This window comes from Mesoplodon bidens (genome assembly GCF_964165515.1).
Source record: "Mesoplodon bidens genome assembly, chromosome: 20".
Lineage (NCBI taxonomy): Eukaryota > Metazoa > Chordata > Mammalia > Artiodactyla > Ziphiidae > Mesoplodon > Mesoplodon bidens.
This window is the reverse complement of record NC_138181.1, coordinates 11,053,828-11,071,490: the sequence shown is the minus strand read 5'-3', so window position 1 is coordinate 11,071,490 and position 17,663 is coordinate 11,053,828. Positions and strand designations below refer to the sequence as shown.

Here is a 17,663-nt window from a genome sequence, read left to right as displayed (position 1 = left end):
GTCTATTATTTCTATCATGATAATTGGAATTGTGTGTTGTAATTTACTTACTTAAGTTTCTTTTTTTCTTTTAGCATCTAGAGGTGCTCCATTTGCTTGTTTTGATGAAATAAATTCAAGAGGAGATAAATTTGGAAACTGTGGCCGAAACTATTGTAATTACCCGTATGTATTTAGAAAATTATAATTTTGTTTGGAATGTAGGTTGTATATTGCTCAGATTCTGGAACATATTATGTACAAGCTAAGATGCCATTTTATAACAAGTTTCCTCTTGTTTCATGATCTGAGCTGAACAGTATTACCTATTTCCTACAAACAACATGTGTTCAGTACCTGTAATGTTAGAATAATGACCATAAAAATCACCTGTGTTTATTGATGGGATGAGGTAGGCATTGTTAGGTCCTTTATATTCATTATATATTTATGCTATACATTATAAATATATATTTATATACATCAAATATTTGTAGTTAGAATTATTTATCCCATTGTACTAATGAAAAAAGTCAAAGACCAATGATCATTTGCTCAAATTTCAGAAGCTAATATAGAACAGATCATGGCTGTCAGATTACAAAAATGATTAATTTTTCCCTTGCTACATTTCTGCACAAAACAAAAAGAGCCACATCATACATGAGTCAGTGTGCTCAAAAAAATTTACTTAGAGAAAAGTTTTGAAATATGGATTTAAGTTAGTAAAATACTTTAAAAATTTAGCTATATCAGCAATCTACATTATTTCTGTAAATAATAAGAAACTTTTCTTCTTCGTTATGCTTCTAGCAATATGTTATGTGGAAAATTAGTTTGTACCTGGCCTCACAAAGCTTTAGTAACACGCACAAATTTATCTGTGATTTATACACATGTAAGAGATGACGTGTGTACATCAACATTTCTAAACACAGAGAAGACACCTAGAGATACACTGACCACAGTTGAAAAACCCGAAGACAGAGATCAGACATTTGTAGAAGATGGCACTATGTGTGGTCCTGAAATGGTAATTATAACTAAATATTTTAAGTGTTTTAAAAATTATTTTTTATGCTTATACTCATTTTGCCAATATACCAACCAATGCATTTTAAAACAGCCTTATTGAGGTATCATTTGCCATAAAATTCACCCATGATAAGTGTACAATTCACTGCTTTTGATTAATTTATAGAGTTGCACAACCATCACCACATTCAGTTTTAGACCATGCTATCGCCCCCCAGATTTCCCTGTTGCCCATATTGAACACCTCACCCCTAAGCAACACCCCTATTATTAACATCTAACAACAGTATGGTACATTTGCTATAATCAATGAAGCAATGTTGATACACTATTTTTAACTGAATTCCATGCTTCATTCAGATTTCCTTGGCTTTTACTTAGTGTCCTTTTGCAGGATTCCACTCAGAATACCATAGGACATTTATTAAATGTGTGTCCTTAAGCTCCTCTTGACAATTTCTCAAAATTTCCTTGTTTTTGATGGCCTTGACACTTTGGAGTAGAACTGGTTGATATTCTGTAGAATGTCCCTCAATTTGGATTTGTGTAATGTTTTTCTTGTGATTAGATTGGGTTTATGTGTTCTTGGGAGGAAAATGCACAGGTAAAGTGCCCTTTCATCATATCAAGTATATGTGCATGTTGACGTTAACCTTGATTACCTGGCTGAGGTAATGTTTCCAGATTTCTCACTGTAAAATTACTCTTTTCCCCCTCTTTCCATATTGCACTTTATTGAAAAAAGTCACTATGTATATACCAGACTTAAAAAGTAGGAAGTTATGTTCTGTCTTATTGAGGGCTCAGGATATACATACATTTTTTATTGAGGTATAGTTGATTTATGATATTATAAAAGTTTCAGATATGTAACATAGTGATTCAACATTTTTATAGACTATACTCAAGTTATTATAAAATATTGGATATAGTCCCTTTGCTGTACAATATATACTTGCAGTTTCTTTGTTTTATATATATTCTTAATCACCTGTGCCTCTCTTTCCCCTCCCCACTTCCCTATCCCCACTGGTAACCACTTGTTTGTTTTCTATACCTGTTTCTGTTTTGTTGTGTTCACTCATTTCATATTTTAGATTCCATATATGTGATAATATATAGTATTTGTCTTTCTCTTTCTGACTTATTTCATTAAGTGTAATACCCTCAAGGTCCATCCATGTTGTCACAAAAGGCAAAATTTCATTTTTATTTATGGCTGAGTAATACTCTATTATATATATATACACCACATCTTCTTTATCCATTCATCTGTTGATGGACACTTAGGTTGCTTCCATATCTTAGCTATTATAAATAATGCTGCTATGAACATTGGGGTGCATATATCTTTTTGAATTAGTGTTTTCATCTTCTTTGGATGTATATTTAGGTATGGAATTGATGGATCACATGGTAATTCTATTTTCAGGTTTTTGAAAAACCGCCATACTGTTTTCCACAGTGGCCATAGCAAAATACATTGCCACCAACAGTGCACTATGGTTTCCTTTTCTCCACACCCTCTCCAGCATTTATTATTTGTAGACTTTTTTTGTTTGGTTTTTTTTTTGCGCTATGCGGGCCTCTCACTGTTGTGGCCTCTCCCGTTGCGGAGCACAGGCTCCGGACGCGCAGGCTCAGTGGCCATGGCTCACGGGCCCAGCTGCTGCGCGGCGTGTGGGATCTTCCTGGACCAGGGCACGAACCTGTGTCCCCTGCATCGGCAGGCAGACTCTCAACCACTGCGCCACCAGGGAAGCCCCATTTGTAGACTTTTGATGATAAACATTTGACAGGTGTGAGGTGATAATCTCATTGTGGTTTTGATTTGCATTTCTCTGATCATTAACAATTTTTTACATTTATTTTTTAATTTTAATTTTATTGGAGTATAGTTGATTTACAATGTTGTGTTAATTTCAGCTGTACAGCAAATTGATTCAGTTATACATGTACATATACTCATTCTTTTCTTAGATTCTTTTCTTGTATAGGTTTTCCCAGAATATTGAGTAGAGTTCCCTGTGCTACACTGCAGATCCTTGCTGGTTTTCTATCTTATATATAGTAGTGTGTGTATATTCATCCCAAGCTCCTGACTTGTCCCTCCCCACCATGTTTCCCCTTTGGTAACCATAAGTTTGGTTTTGATACCTGTAAGTCTGTTTCTGGTTTTTTTTTTTTTGTTTTTTTTTTTATGGTATGCGGGCCTCTCACTGTTGTGGCCTCTCCCGTGGTGGAGCACAGGCTCCGGACGCGCAGGCTCAGCAGCCATGGCTCACAGGCCCAGCCGCTCCGCGGCATGTGGATCCTCCCAGACTGGGGTACGAACCCGTGTCCCCTGCATCGGTAGGCGGACTCTCAACCACTGCGCCACCAGAGAAGCCCTGTTTCTGTTTTTAAATAAGAATTTGTTTCATTTTAAAAATTAGATTACACATATGAGTGATATCATATGATAGTTATCTTTCTCTGTCTGACTTAGTTCACTTAATATGAAAATTCTCTAGATCCATCCATGTTGCTGCAGATGGCATTATTTCATTCCTTTTTATGGCTGAGTAATAGTCCATTGTATATATGTACTACATCTTCTTTATCCATTTTTCTCTAGATGGACATTTAGGTTGCATCCAAGTCTTGGCTATTGTAAACAGTGCTGCAATGAACATTGGGGTACATGTATCCTTTCGGATTATGGTTTTCTCTGGATGTATGCCCAGGAATGGGATTGCTGGATCATATGGTAGTTCTACTTTTCGTTTTTTAAGTAACTTCCATACTGTTCTCCACAGTGGTTGTACCAATTTACGTTCCCACCAACAGTGTAGGAGGGTTCCCTTTTCTCCACACCATCTCCAGAATTTATTGTTTGTAGACTTTTTGTTGATGGCCATTCTGACCGGTGTGAGGTGATACCTTTTGTAGTTTTGATTTGAATTTCTCTGATAATTAGTGATGTTGAGCATCTTTTCATGTGCTTTTTGTCCATCTCTCAGTTTTCTTTGGAGAAATGTCTATTTAGATCTTCTGCCCATTTTTTATTGGGTTGTTTGCTTTTTTGAAATAGAGCAGCATGAGCTGTTTGTATGTTTTGGAGATTAATCCCTCGTTGGTAGCTTTGTTTGTAAATATTTTCTCCTATTCTGTGGGTTTTCTTTTCATTTTGTGTATGGTTTCCTTTGCAGTGCACAAGCATTTAAGTTTAATTAGGTCCCATTTGTTTATTTTTGTTTTTATTTCCATTACTCTAGGAGAGGGCTCAAAAAATATTTTGCTCTGATTTATGTCAAAGAGTGTTCTGCCTATGTTTTCCTCTAAGAGTTTTATAGTATCTGGTCTTATATTTAGGACTTTAATCCATTTTGAGTTTTTTTGTGCATATGATGTTAAAGAATGTTCTAATTTCATTCTTTTACATGTAGCTGTCCAGTTTTACCAACACCACTTACTGAAAAGACTGTCTTTTTTCCATTGTATATTCTTGCCTCATTTGTCATAGATTAATTGACCACAGGTGTGTGGGTGTATTTCTAGACTAAAGGAGAGAGTAGAGAAAAATGTTCCAGACAAAGGAGCAAAATAAAAACCCACAAGAACAACTAAATGAAGTGGAGATAGACAAACTACCTGAAAAAGAATTCAGAGTAATGATAGTAAAGATCATCCAATATCTCAGAAAAAGAATGGAGGGACAGACCAAGAAATTACAAGAGATGTTTAACAAAGAGCTGGAAGATTTAAAGAACAGATAGAGATGAACAATGCAATAAGTGAAATGAAAACTGCACCAGAAGGAATCAATAGCAGAATAACTGAGGCAGAAAAACGAATAAGTGAGCTGGAAGACAGAATGGTAGAAACCACTGCCAGAAGACAGAATAAAGAAAAAAGAATGAAAAGAAAAGAGGGCAGTCTTAGAGACCTCTGGCATAACATTAAATGCATCAACATTTGCAGTAAAGAGGTCCCAGGAGGAGAAGAGACAGAGAAAGGGCCTGAGAATATTTTTGAAGAGATTATAGCCAAATATTCTCTAACTTGAGGAAGGAAACAGTCACTCAAGTCCAGGAAATGCAGAGAATCCCATACAAGAGAAACCCAAGGATTAACACACTGAGACACATATTAATAAATAAAAATTAAAGACAAGAAAAAATATTAAAAGCCACAAGGGAAAGTCAACAAATAACACACAAGGGAACCCTGATAAGGCTATCAGCTGATTTTTCAGCAGAAACTCTGCAGGCCAGAAGGGAATGGTTCTGCATATTTTAAATGATGAAAGGGAAAAACCTACAACCAAGAGTATGCTGTCCAACAAGGCTCTCCTTCAGATTTGATGGAAAAATCAAAAGTTTTCCAGACATACAAAAGCTAAGAGAATTCAGCACCACCAAACCAGCATTACAAAAAATCCTAAGGGAAATTCTCTAGGCAGAAAAGAAAAAGCCACAAGAAAAGAGAAAATTATGCATGGAGAAACTCACCATTAAAGGCAAACAAAAAGTAAAGGTAGGAATTCATCCACACACAAATATGATATCAAAACAAGCAATTGTGAGAAGAGGAGAGTACAAATACAGGATATTGGAAATGCATTTGAAACTAAGAGATCAACTATTTTAAACAGTCTGGTGTACATATAGACTGCTATATCGAAACCTCATGGGAACCACACAACAAAAATATACAATAGATACACAGACAAAAAAGAAAAAGCAATCTAAGCACATCACTAAAGATAGACATCAGATCACAACACGAGAACAAAAGACAAAGGGAGGAAAAAAACCCAAAAAATCCAAAACAGTTAAAAAATGGCAATAAAAACATACATATCAATAATTACCTTAAATGTAAATGTATTAAATACTCCAACCAAAAGACCTAGAATGGCTTAATAGAGATAAAAACAAGACCTATATATATATATGCTGTCTACAAGAGACCCACTTCAGATCTAAGGACACATACAGACTCAAAGTGAGGGGGTGGAAAAAGATAATCCATGGAAATGGAAATCAAAAGAAAGCTGGTGTAGCAATATTCATACCAGACAAAATAGATTTTAAAATACAGAATGTTACAAGAGGCAAAGCAGGGACAGTACATAATGATCAGGGGATAAATCCAATAAGAAGATATAACAATTGTAAATATATATGCACCCAACATAGGAGCACATCAAAATATAAGGCAAATGCTAACAGCCATAAAAGGAGAAATCGACAATAATACAATGATAGTGGGGGATTGTAACACCCCACTTTCATCAATGGACAGATCATCCAGACAGAAAACCAATAAAGACACAGGCCTTAAATGACACATAGACCAAAGGGACTTAATTGATATTTATAGAACATTCCATTTGAAAGCAACAGAATAAACGTCCTTCTCAAGTGCACATGGATAGACCATACCTTGGGTCATGAAGCAAACCTCAGTAAATTTAAGAAAATCGAAATCATATCAAGCATCTTTTCTGACCACAATGCTATGAGACAAGATATCAACTACAGGGAAAAAAGCTGTAAAAAATACAAACACATGGAGGCTAAACAATATGCTACTAAATAACCAAGAGATCACTGAAGAAATCAAAGAGGAAATCAAAAAATACCTAGGGACAAATTACAATGAAAACATGATGATCCAAAACCTATGGGATGCAGCAAAAGCAGTTCTAAGAGGGAAGTTTATAGCAATACAAACCCACCTCAAGAAACAAGAAAAATCTCAAATAAATCTAACCTTACACCTAAAGGAATTAGAGAAAGAAGAACAAACAAAACCCAAAGTTAGTAGAAGAAAAGAAATCATAAAGATCAGAGCAGAAATAAATGAAATAGAGTCAAAGAAAAAAATAGCTAAGATCAATGAAACTAAAAGTTGGTTCTTTGTGAAGTTAAGCAAAATTGATAAACCTTTAGCCAGACTCATCAAGAAAAAAAAGCAGAGGACTCAAGTCAATAAAATTAAAATTGAAAAAGGACAAGTTACAACTGATGATTATGAATTTTCAGCATCTTTTTATGTGCCTGTTTGCCTTCTCTATGTCTTCCTGGGAAAAATGTCTATTCAGGTCTTCTGTTCATTTTTTAATTGAGTAGTTTGGGTTCTTGATATTGAGTTGTATGACCTGTTTATATATTTTGCATCTTAACCCCTTGTTGGTCATATCATTGTAAATATTTTCTCCCATTCAGTAGGTTTTCTTCATTTTTGTCAATGGTTTCCTTGCTGTGCAAAAGCTTTTGAGTTTAATTAGGTCCTGTTTGTTTATTTTTGCTTTTGTTTCCTTTGCCTTAGGTTACAGACCAAAAAAAAATTATCACTACAATTTATGACAGAGCATTCTTTTATGTTTTCTTCAGGAAGTTTTATGGTTTCCAGTCTTACATTTAGGTATTTAATCCATTTTCAGTGTATTTTTTGTCTATGGGGTGAGAAAATGTTCTAAATTAATTATTTTACATGTAGCTGTCCAGTTTTCCCAGCATCACTTATTGATGTCTTTTTACCATTGTCTATTCTTGCTTCCTTTGTGATAGATTAATTCACCATAAGTGTGTTGGTTTACTTCTGGGCTCTATATGGGTCCATTAATTAGTGTGTCTTTTTTTTTATGCCAGTAACATATTGTTTTGATTACTGTCGCTTTGTGATATAGTGTGAAATCAGGGAGAGTTATACATCCTGCTTTGTTCTTTTTCTCAAGATTGTTTTGGCTATTTGGGGTCTTTTGTGGTTCCATATACATTTTAGAATTATTTGTTCTATTTCAGTGAAAATATGTCATGGGTATCTTGATAGGGCTTGCATTAAATCTGTAGATTGCTTTAGGTAGTATGGACGTTTTAACAATATTCTTCCAATCTATGAACACAGTACGTCTTTCCATCTGTTTGTATTGTTGTCAGTTACTTTCATCAGTGTCTTACAGTTTTCTAAGTACTGGTCTTTTACCTCCTTAGTTAGATTTATTCCTAGGTGTTGTATTATTTTGACACAACTGAAATTGGAATTTTGAAAAAAATTTCTCTGATAATGTATAGAAATGGAGCAGATTTCTGTATATTAGTTTTGTATCATGCATCTTTACTGAATTAGCTTTAGTAGTTTTTGTGGTATTTTTAGGATTTCCTATACATAATATCATGTAATCTGCAAACAGTGACAATTTTATTCCTTCCTTTTCAATTTGGATTTCTTTTATTTTTTTCTTGTCTGATTGTTCTGGCTAGGACTTACAATACTATGGTGAATAAAAGTAGTGAGAGGGGGCATTCTTGTCTTGTTCCTGATCTTAGAGGAAATGGTTTGAGCTTTTCACCATTGAGTATGATGTTAGCTATGGAATTAACATGTATGTCCCTTATTACATTGAGGTATATTCCTTCTATTCCCACTTTGTTGAGAGTTTGTATTATAAGTGGCATTGAATTTTGTCAATAGATTCTTCTGCATGTATTGAGATAATCCTATAATTTTTATTCTTAAATTTGTTAATATGTGTATCACATTGATTGAATTGTGGGTATTGAACCATTTTGTATCTCTGGAATACATTCCCACTGCATCATGATGTATGATCCTTTTCATATATTGTTGGATTTGGTTTGCTAATATTTTGTTGAGGATTTTTACATCTATGTTTGTCAGTGATATTTCCTTGTAATTTTCTTTTTTGTGTGTGATATCTTGGTCTGCTTTTGGTATCAGGGTGATATGGCCTCTTAGAATGATTTTGGATACATTTCTTTCTCTGCAATTTTTTAGAATAATTTGAGAAAAATAGCTGTTAACTCTCTTCCAAATGTTTGGTAGAATTTTACTGTGAATCCATCTAGTCCTGGACTTCTGTTTGTTGGGAGTGTTTTTAAATTACTGATTCTGTTTCATACTGGTAATTGGTCTGTTCAGATTTTGTTTTTACCCCTTATTCAGTCTTGGGAAATTGTACATTTCTAGGACTTTGTCCATTTCATTGTCATATAATTTTTGGAATATCTTTTATGATCCTTTGTATTTCTGTTGTATTAGTTGTAACTTTTTTTCCATTTCTGGTATTATTGATTTGGGCCCTCTCTCTTCTTTTTCTTGATGGGTCTGGCTAAAGGTTTATTAATTTTGTTTCTTTTTCAAGGAACCAGCTCTTGTTTCATTGGTCTCTTCTATTGTGTGGGGGTTTTGTTTGTCCCTATTTTAGTTATTTTGGCTCTGATCTTTATGATTTCACTCCTTCTAATAACTTTGGAGTTTGTTTGTTCTTTTTCTAGTTCCTTTAAGTAACTAAAGGAGTTTAAGTTGTTTAAGTTGTTAAGTAAGTTTAAGTTGTTTGAGATTTTTCTTGTCTCCTGAGGTATGCTTGTATCATTATAATCTTCCTTCTTAGAACTACCTTTGCTGCATCCCATGGATTTTCAATTATAGTGTTTTAATTTTCATTGTCTCCAGGCATTTAAAATTTCTTCTTTGATTTCTTCAGTGATCCATTTTTGTTGTGTAGCATATTATTCAGGCTCCACGTTTTTTTTTTTCTGATAGTTAATTTCTAGTCAATCACCTTGTGGTCAGAAAAGATGCTTTATATGATTTCAACTAAATTTACCTGGACTTGTTTTGTGGCCTAGCATGTGATCTTTCCTGGAGAATGTTCCCTGTGCACTTGAAAAGAATGTGTATTCTACTGCTTTAGATGGAATGTTTTATATATATCTATGAAGTCTCTTTGTTTTAATGTGTTATTTAAGGCCAGTGTTTCCGTACTGATTTTCTGTCAGTATGATCTGTTCATTGTTGTAAGTGGGGAGTTAAAGTCCCCCACTATGATTGTGTTACTGTCAGTTTCTCCCTTTATGTCTGTTAATATTTGCTTTATGTGTTTAATTGCTTCTATGTTGGGTGCATGCATATTTAAAGGTTTTCATATCTTGTGCTAATCCCTTTGTCATTGTCATCATTTATATTATCATCTCTGTTTCTTGTAACAGTCTTTATTTTAAAGTCTATTTTATCTGATATAATTATTGCTATCCTGGGTTTCTTTTTGTTTCCATTTGTATGGAATACCCTTTTTTATTCCCTCACAGTTAGTCCGTGTGTGTCTTTAGTTCTGCAGTGAGTCTCTTGTAGGCAGCATGTATATGATCTTGTTTCTGTATTCATTTAGCTACTCTATGTCTTTTGATTGGAATATTTAGTCCACTTTCATTTAAAGTAATTATTGATAGTCATGTACTTATTGCTATTTTATTATTTGTTTTGGAGTGTTTTTGTACTTCTCTTTTTTGTTACTTTCTCTTTTTGCTCTCTTACCTTCTGATTTAATGACTATAGTTAGTGTTATGTTTGCACACTCATTATCTTTTTTTGTGTGTGTGTATCTATTATAGATTTTTGGTTTGTGGTTAACATGGAGTTTATATAAAACTATATATATATATATATATATATATATATATATATAATTTTAAATTGCTGATTTCTGAAGTTCAACCACGTTTTAACAATCCTGCATTTTACTCCCCTTTCCCCCACATTTTTGACATATTTCACGTATTTTTGTTTTTCATATCCCTTTGCTATTCATTGTGGATATAAGTGACTTTACTATTTTTGTCTTTTAACCTTTCATGTAGATAAATATGTGGTTGATTTACTACCATTACTATATATTTTCATTAACCAGTGAGATTTTTTGTTTTTACTACCATTACTATATATTTTCATTAACCAGTGAGATTTTTTGTTTTGTAATTTTCACATTTCTAGTTGTGGCCTTTTCTTATTCACTTAGAGAAGTTCCTTTAACATTTCTTGTAAAGCTGGTTTGGTGGTGCTCTTTTATTAGCATTTGCTTGTCTGTAAAACTGTTGATCTTGACATCAAATCTGAATGAAAGCCCTGCCAGCTAGAGTATTGTTGGTTGTCGTTTTTCTTCCTTTCATCACTTTAAAAATATTGTGCCACCCCCTTCTGACCTGCAAAGTTTCTGCTGAAAAGTCAGCTAATAGCCTTATGGGAGTTCTCGTGTATGTAATTTGTTGTTTTCCCCTTTTTGCTTTTAATATTCTTTGTCTTTCATTTTTGCCATTTTCACTACAGTGTGTCTTGGTGTAGTCCTCTTTGGGTTGATCCTATTTGGAACTTTCTCTGATTCCTGTGCTTGGATGTCTGCTTCCTTTTGCAGGTTAGGGATTTTTTTCAGCTATTATGTTTTAAAATATGTTTTCAGTCCCTTTCCCTCTCTCTTCTTCTTCTGAGATCTCTATAAAATGAGTATTAGTGCACAGAATATTGTACCAGAGGTCTCTTAAACTTTCCTCATTTCTTCTTATTCTTTTTTCTTTTTTCTGTTCAGCATTAGTGATTTCCACTACTCTGTCTTCAGCTCACTGATCCATTCCTCTGTATCAATTAGTCTATAATTGATTTATTCTAGTGTGTTTTCTATTTCAGTTATTGTATTCTTCATCTCTGTTTGGTTGTACCTTATATTTTCTAACTCTTTTTTAGAAACTTCTAACTTTTCACTTTTTTCTTCCAATCTTCTCCTGAGTCCTTTGATCATTACCTTCAATTCTTTATTGGGTAGAACTTGCAGATCATTTTAAACCTTTCAAGACTTGTTGTTAAGCTCTTTGAAAGCATAGAGTAAATATTTTAGGGCCTAAATTTTACTTTAGGCTAAATTTGCCCCAGTTCTGAGTTGTGACCCTTCTATGGTGTCTGTTGAATATTCTGTGCATTCAACATGGCCTGTACATTCACTCTGATAGGACCTTGTATGATTTCCAGGTTGTGTGATTTCAGGAACTATTCATCTTATAGTTCCTTGCTAATTTTTTTCCTCTGGAAGTAGTTCTTATTCAGTCTTATGGATGTTAGCCCTGTGCAGGTGCAGATTGTATTCAGCCAAAGACAGAAGGCAGTTCCTACGTAGGTTTATAGAACTCTTTCATTTGTAGTTCCCTCCTCTAGAATAGTCTTCTCAGCAAATTCTAGGTTCCACAGCCTCTTAACCTTCACATACTTGAACCTCCATCTCCTTTACTCAACAAGATTTCCCGACTGTGTTTGGGTTCCTCCTCACTACACCTTAGTCAGGAAATTGCCTCCAAGCAAAGAGCCTGGAAAATAGGAGGGCTCACCTCATTTTTTTTTTTTCTCAGAAATCATAGTCTTGTTCTGCCTGTAGTCCAATGTGTAAAAATAGTTGTTTTCTATAATTTGTCTAGTTTTCTAGTTATTTATGGTAGGAGGGTAATGGTGGACCATTATTGAGCCTATAAATAATTGCATTACCATAAAAACTGAAGGAACAGTAAATGTATTGTTTCTGAATTTGGGGGCACTAGTGAGAACCAGTTCCTAGTTTTAAAATGTTTCATTTCAGTTTATAAAAGCATAGCTAATAAACTGAGGATTAGAAATGCATCAAGAAGAAAGAAAAAGGGCTTTCTGATATATCATCAGAAATGTATAACCACAGTTAATTTTTCTCATTATTTAATTTAGCCCTGTATAATTGATTCTTATTCCTGTGGATCTTGAGTTAGCAGTTTGCTTTCATATGGCATTATATTCCTGGATATAAAGGATTCCAATAAAGCCTGATTCAGCCATATGGTGTGTTCTAAAATTGTCTACTCAGTATCAGCTTAAGCACCATATCCTGTACCTGTGAGTCTAATTCTTGAATTCAAATAGTTTAGAATACCTGATGTGATCTTTTCTACATGTCAGTGAAGACCTAGTTTCTATCCTCTACCTAAAGCAGAAACTTTAGGTAAACATTAGAGAAAAGCAGAAACTACCAGTAGATCAAAAGCCTGAAAAGTTTGAATGATTCATTTATTAGAGTCATCAATAGTATGAGAATGGAGAAAAGCAAAATCTCTTATTTTGAAGACAGGGGTGTGATAATAACTATTTATTAAGAGTTTGATCAAAGTTTCTCTTGACGATAAGAAAATATTATGAAGAGAAGTGGACTTGATCTTCTATAAGCATTCAATCCATTCTTGTTACATGTACAATATATGAAACATTTATGCTGAGAATGTTAGTTATGCTTATATTAATAATATTTAAAATTAACCTAGGGAAGGCTGGCTGAAGTTCTTTGACAGTTCTTCCTATGCAGCTCTTACATTGCTATCTATTAGGAAATAATGGAGAATATCATAAATTAGGAGTTTGGGGTTACAATATACACACTACTATGTATAAACTAGGTATACAACAAGGACCTACTGTATAGCACAGGGAACTATATTCAAGGTCTTGTAACAACCTATAATGGAAAAGAACCTGAAAAAGAAAACATATATATATATATATCTGAATCACTTTGCTGTACACCTGAAACTAACACAACATTGTAAATTAACTACTTAAATTTAAAAATGGATTAAAAAAAGAAAGATATTGTAAAATTCTTCCCAGCTGCAATTAGGAACAATAGTTTCTCTTATTTTGTAAAAAGCCATTACAATATGATGAGTTTTCATTAAAAAATTAATATCTTACAAAAATAAATAAATAATGGAGAATACCAAACAAACTGTAATTATTTCTAGCATTCTTATATTTATGAGATAAGAGAACAAATCTGTTATTTTCTGATGGCAATCTCAGAAATCTCAAAGATAGTTTTAGGTGTTAATAAAATCATGAAGAAAATTTTTTTTTTTTTTGCGGTACGCGGGCCTCTCACTGTTGTGGCCTCCCCTGCTGCGGAGCACAGGCTCCGGACGCGCAGGCTCAGCGGCCATGGCTTATGGGCCCAGCCGCTCCATGGCATGTGGGATCTTCCCGGACTGGGGCACGAACCCGTGTCCCCTGCATCGGCAGGCAGACTCCCAACCACTGTGCCATAGTTTTGACTTTAGACTCTGACCTTGGTAAGGTAAAATCACCAGAGTTGTCCAAGGTGGTTACTTAATTAAAAAGGATTATTGGTATCTAGTAAAAATTGCTTAACTCCCTGTTAATCAAAGTGACAGTGCAAGAGCTTACATAAAATAGGAAAAGGTAGTAAAATTATAGGGAACTTTAGCTCTTTCAAAAAAAAGGGGAAGTTTTAAAAAATAACCATTTACATAATACAAAGCACAGAAAATTATTCTGGTGAAATATTGAATCTCTGCCATCCAGGTAAATTTATAGAAAGTAAACAAAAACCTTGTACTACCACTGTTAAGAGCAAATTGAATACTTCACAGGCAATTTCCATGTATACAATTTTTAAAACCCAAATTCTAATTTTGCATCAATATAGTATGAGGCTTTACGGTATTCACAAGCATATTTTTAAAATTATCTTATGAATGACCCCACCAAAATTGAACAATTGTTGCTAAATTTTTTTCAGACTCATTATTTTCTTGTGCATAGGTATTATCAACAAAACCAAGGTTACTTTGCACAAAATGTCTATAATTTTCCATATTCATTCAGGCCTTGACTTTCACTGTCCTCTTTCATATTCTGAAACAACCAGATATAGCATTACGATAAAACAGTTTTGTCTTTTGAGAAGCAGTTACACATCCTATTATCCTGATACATAATTGTCTTCTGCCATTATTGCTACTGGCATGTCCTAATTGTAGTAATTATAATTTTTAACCCAATTAAGTTATATTTCAGAAAGATGTGAGAGGTAGATAATTTATTTCTGCCTCTCATACAGAAGCTAGTTAGCAGCCTAAAAACTCATACACACCTAATACAATCCCTTACAGTCACACTCATTTTCTTTTTAAAGTGACAAAAACGAACAAGTTAATTAATACAACCCAAAGTTATAGCCATTCTGTAATATATAAACTAAGCAAAATTGTATGTGTATGCACATGTGTATATGCATATATACAAGCACTCACAAATATATACACATCATGGGCAGACTTACTGACTTGGTCAAGAATCGGAAACAAAAACAAAGCAACAAAAAACCAAAATGAGAAGAAAAAAACTTAGAGAAATGGAGAGTCAGCCAAGTTAAATTTTTGATGCCACTTGGGAATCACCCTACTTTAGAGGCATTAAGTAAAAGAATGTTGAAATACACTTGTTAGGTTCGAAGTAAAATCTGCTAATGTCCTATAGTGTAATAAAACCATAATTTTGGGTTATGGTTTCAATCAGACAAAACTCATTTACATATTGGCCAGACAGAAACTATGTTAGCATATAAGTTCACAAAATCTAGGCTCTTATCAGTACTGACTAGCAAGTTATACAAAGTACATTCCCTTAAATAATTAAATAATCTTTAGGTTTACCTTAGATGGGTCCTTTAATGAATGTTCAAAAATGACATTGAAAAGAAATATGGTTCTCCAATTTTCTCTATTTTCAAGTGTGGACAGTTTTTTTTTTTTTTTTTAAGAAGATGTTGGGGGTAGGAGTTTATTAATTAATTTATTTATTTTGGCTGTGTTGGGTCTTCATTTCTGTGCCAGGGCTTTCTCCAATTGTGGCAAGCGGGGGCCGCTCTTCATCGCGGTGTGCGGGCCTCTCACTATCATGGCCTCTCGTTGCGGAGCATGGGCTCCAGACGTGCAGGCTCAGTAGTTGTGGCTCACGGGCATAGCCGTTCCGCGGCATGTGGGATCCTCCCAGACCAGGGCTCAAACCCGTGTCCCCTGCATTGGCAGGCAGATTCTCAACCACTGCACCACCAGGGAAGCCCCCAAGTGTGGACAATTTTTAACAGGTATATTAGCAATATTCCAGCAATATTTGTTTTTAATGATCTCCACACCTCTTTTTAACAGCAACATTACTTTAAAATAATTTTTATACAGATCATTTTTTATGTTCTGCAATATGTAATCAAGTGCTTTTGCATGCACTGTAGGGAGTAATTTTTTAGCTAACATTTGAAGATCGCATGTGAATACTAGTTTGGCACGAGTAAGGTATTATATGATCAAGCATTTTTCCTCCTTTGGAATGTTTTTGTAACAACTTTCTTGAATTGTATTCATTGTTTCAATAGAACCTCCAAATTTACACTGATTTTAACTTCGTATAATCAACTCTGATTTTTTTCTGATTGGTAGATGAATGTTTTAATTAAATTGAATACTATTTTTACAATATTCTGCTATAACACATATTATAGTTATCATTTATGTTATACATAAGAACAAGAGAACAGTATTAACAATTAATAATATAGCATACTATAATTTTAGAATGTTCTAATATCCTATAAACAAACAATATATCTAACAACCATTTAATGTTCTAATTAATCCTAGAAATTATTAATTCCAAGAGCTACTCTGGAAAATTAAATAAGTTTACATTTCTTTTGAGAGAAAGTCTCAAGGTTTGCTTGCTAAATTCAAATTTATTTTTATATAATGCTCTTTGATAATAGCGCAAGAAAATAATCCAAGTATCTGTCACATCTTGCTCATTTGGAAACATATAGATACAAATAAGACCTGAGATCTCTCTCCCCTTGAAATGTAAATGATATTGGCTCAAATCTCTGTTTCAGAATTCTGATCCTCTTCTTTCTGCATACCCTGTTATTATGATCCAAAGACACAACTCACCGAAGAACAAAACTCTTTCATAAAGTATTGACTTTACTGAAAAATTTTATATAATTGGGAAAGGTCACACAATTTAATGCCATAAATTAGGACAATGTAATTCACACATTAAACATTCCTTTTCTTAGAAGGCCTTTTAGCCATCTCACCCATGGGAGTCTCTCATTATCCTATTACCTCATATAACTACCTGTTATCCTTGCTTTCTCCTCATTTTTTCCCCCATATGAAATAGTAACTTACCTTCCTTTGCTCCTCATACCAATGATTTCAATACCTCAGCCTCCCACTCGATGCTTCTTAACCCTGACTGCACATGATAATCGCCTGGACCCTGGACCCAGAGATTTTAATATAATGGTCTCAGGAGGTACCCAGGCCTGGGTATTTTTTAAATGCTTCTCAGATAATTATTGAACTGAAGGGACTAATCAAATTATTTTTCCAGATATTTCTCTTTCTAAGAGGACTTCTGGTGCTAGATAGTAAGAAAATAAAAGTTTCAACTTCTTATATAAGACTATATCTTTACAATCTGAAAGCATATAGCTTATTTCACATTTATTTCAATGCAGTCACAATTATTACTTTATGTTTTGGATTTTTATGCCAATTCTTGGTAATACAAATTCTTGAATTTTCTTGAATTTTTTCTTATGTATTATCTATGCACACAATCTGATGGTTTGACTGAACTTGTTTTTTACTTCTTTTGCTTTGTTTCAGTATTGTCTGAGATTTAACTGTGTAGAACTTAAATACCATGTCAATTTTCAGAGTTGCAATTCTACCAGAGATTGTAATTCAAGTGGAGTAAGTAATTTCAGTTTTCATTTTAAGCAACATGCTTTGAACAATTCAATAAACAGTTTGGAGATTTAAAGAAATCATTTGAATAATGTTTTTGATCACTTTCATGCTGCTTGGTGTCATTTAACAGTTTGTAACTTATAGCTTCAATCTTATCTTCTTGAGAAATCTTGCCAAACTGTTTATTAGAGAAGATAAAGTAGAAACATTTAAGATGATTCTATATTTACCAAATCTATTTACCTTATA

General features: G+C 33.8%; 1 protein-coding gene across 11 annotated transcripts in view; it reads left to right on the top strand.

The window, feature by feature from the left end:
* Window positions 1-17,663, top strand: part of ADAM18 (ADAM metallopeptidase domain 18) — a 131,217-nt gene that overhangs the window by 90,856 nt on the left and 22,698 nt on the right. For 9 of the 11 annotated variants that reach the window (XM_081221043.1, XM_081221051.1, XM_081221045.1 and 6 more), the window contains 3 exons: window positions 75-165; window positions 793-1,012; window positions 17,331-17,417. In XM_081221043.1, coding sequence (XP_081077169.1) covers window positions 75-165; window positions 793-1,012; window positions 17,331-17,417 — 398 coding nt within the window. The remainder of the gene's footprint in view (window positions 1-74; window positions 166-792; window positions 1,013-17,330; window positions 17,418-17,663) is intronic. The other 2 variants (XM_081221046.1, XM_081221044.1) reach the window with 2 other exon arrangements.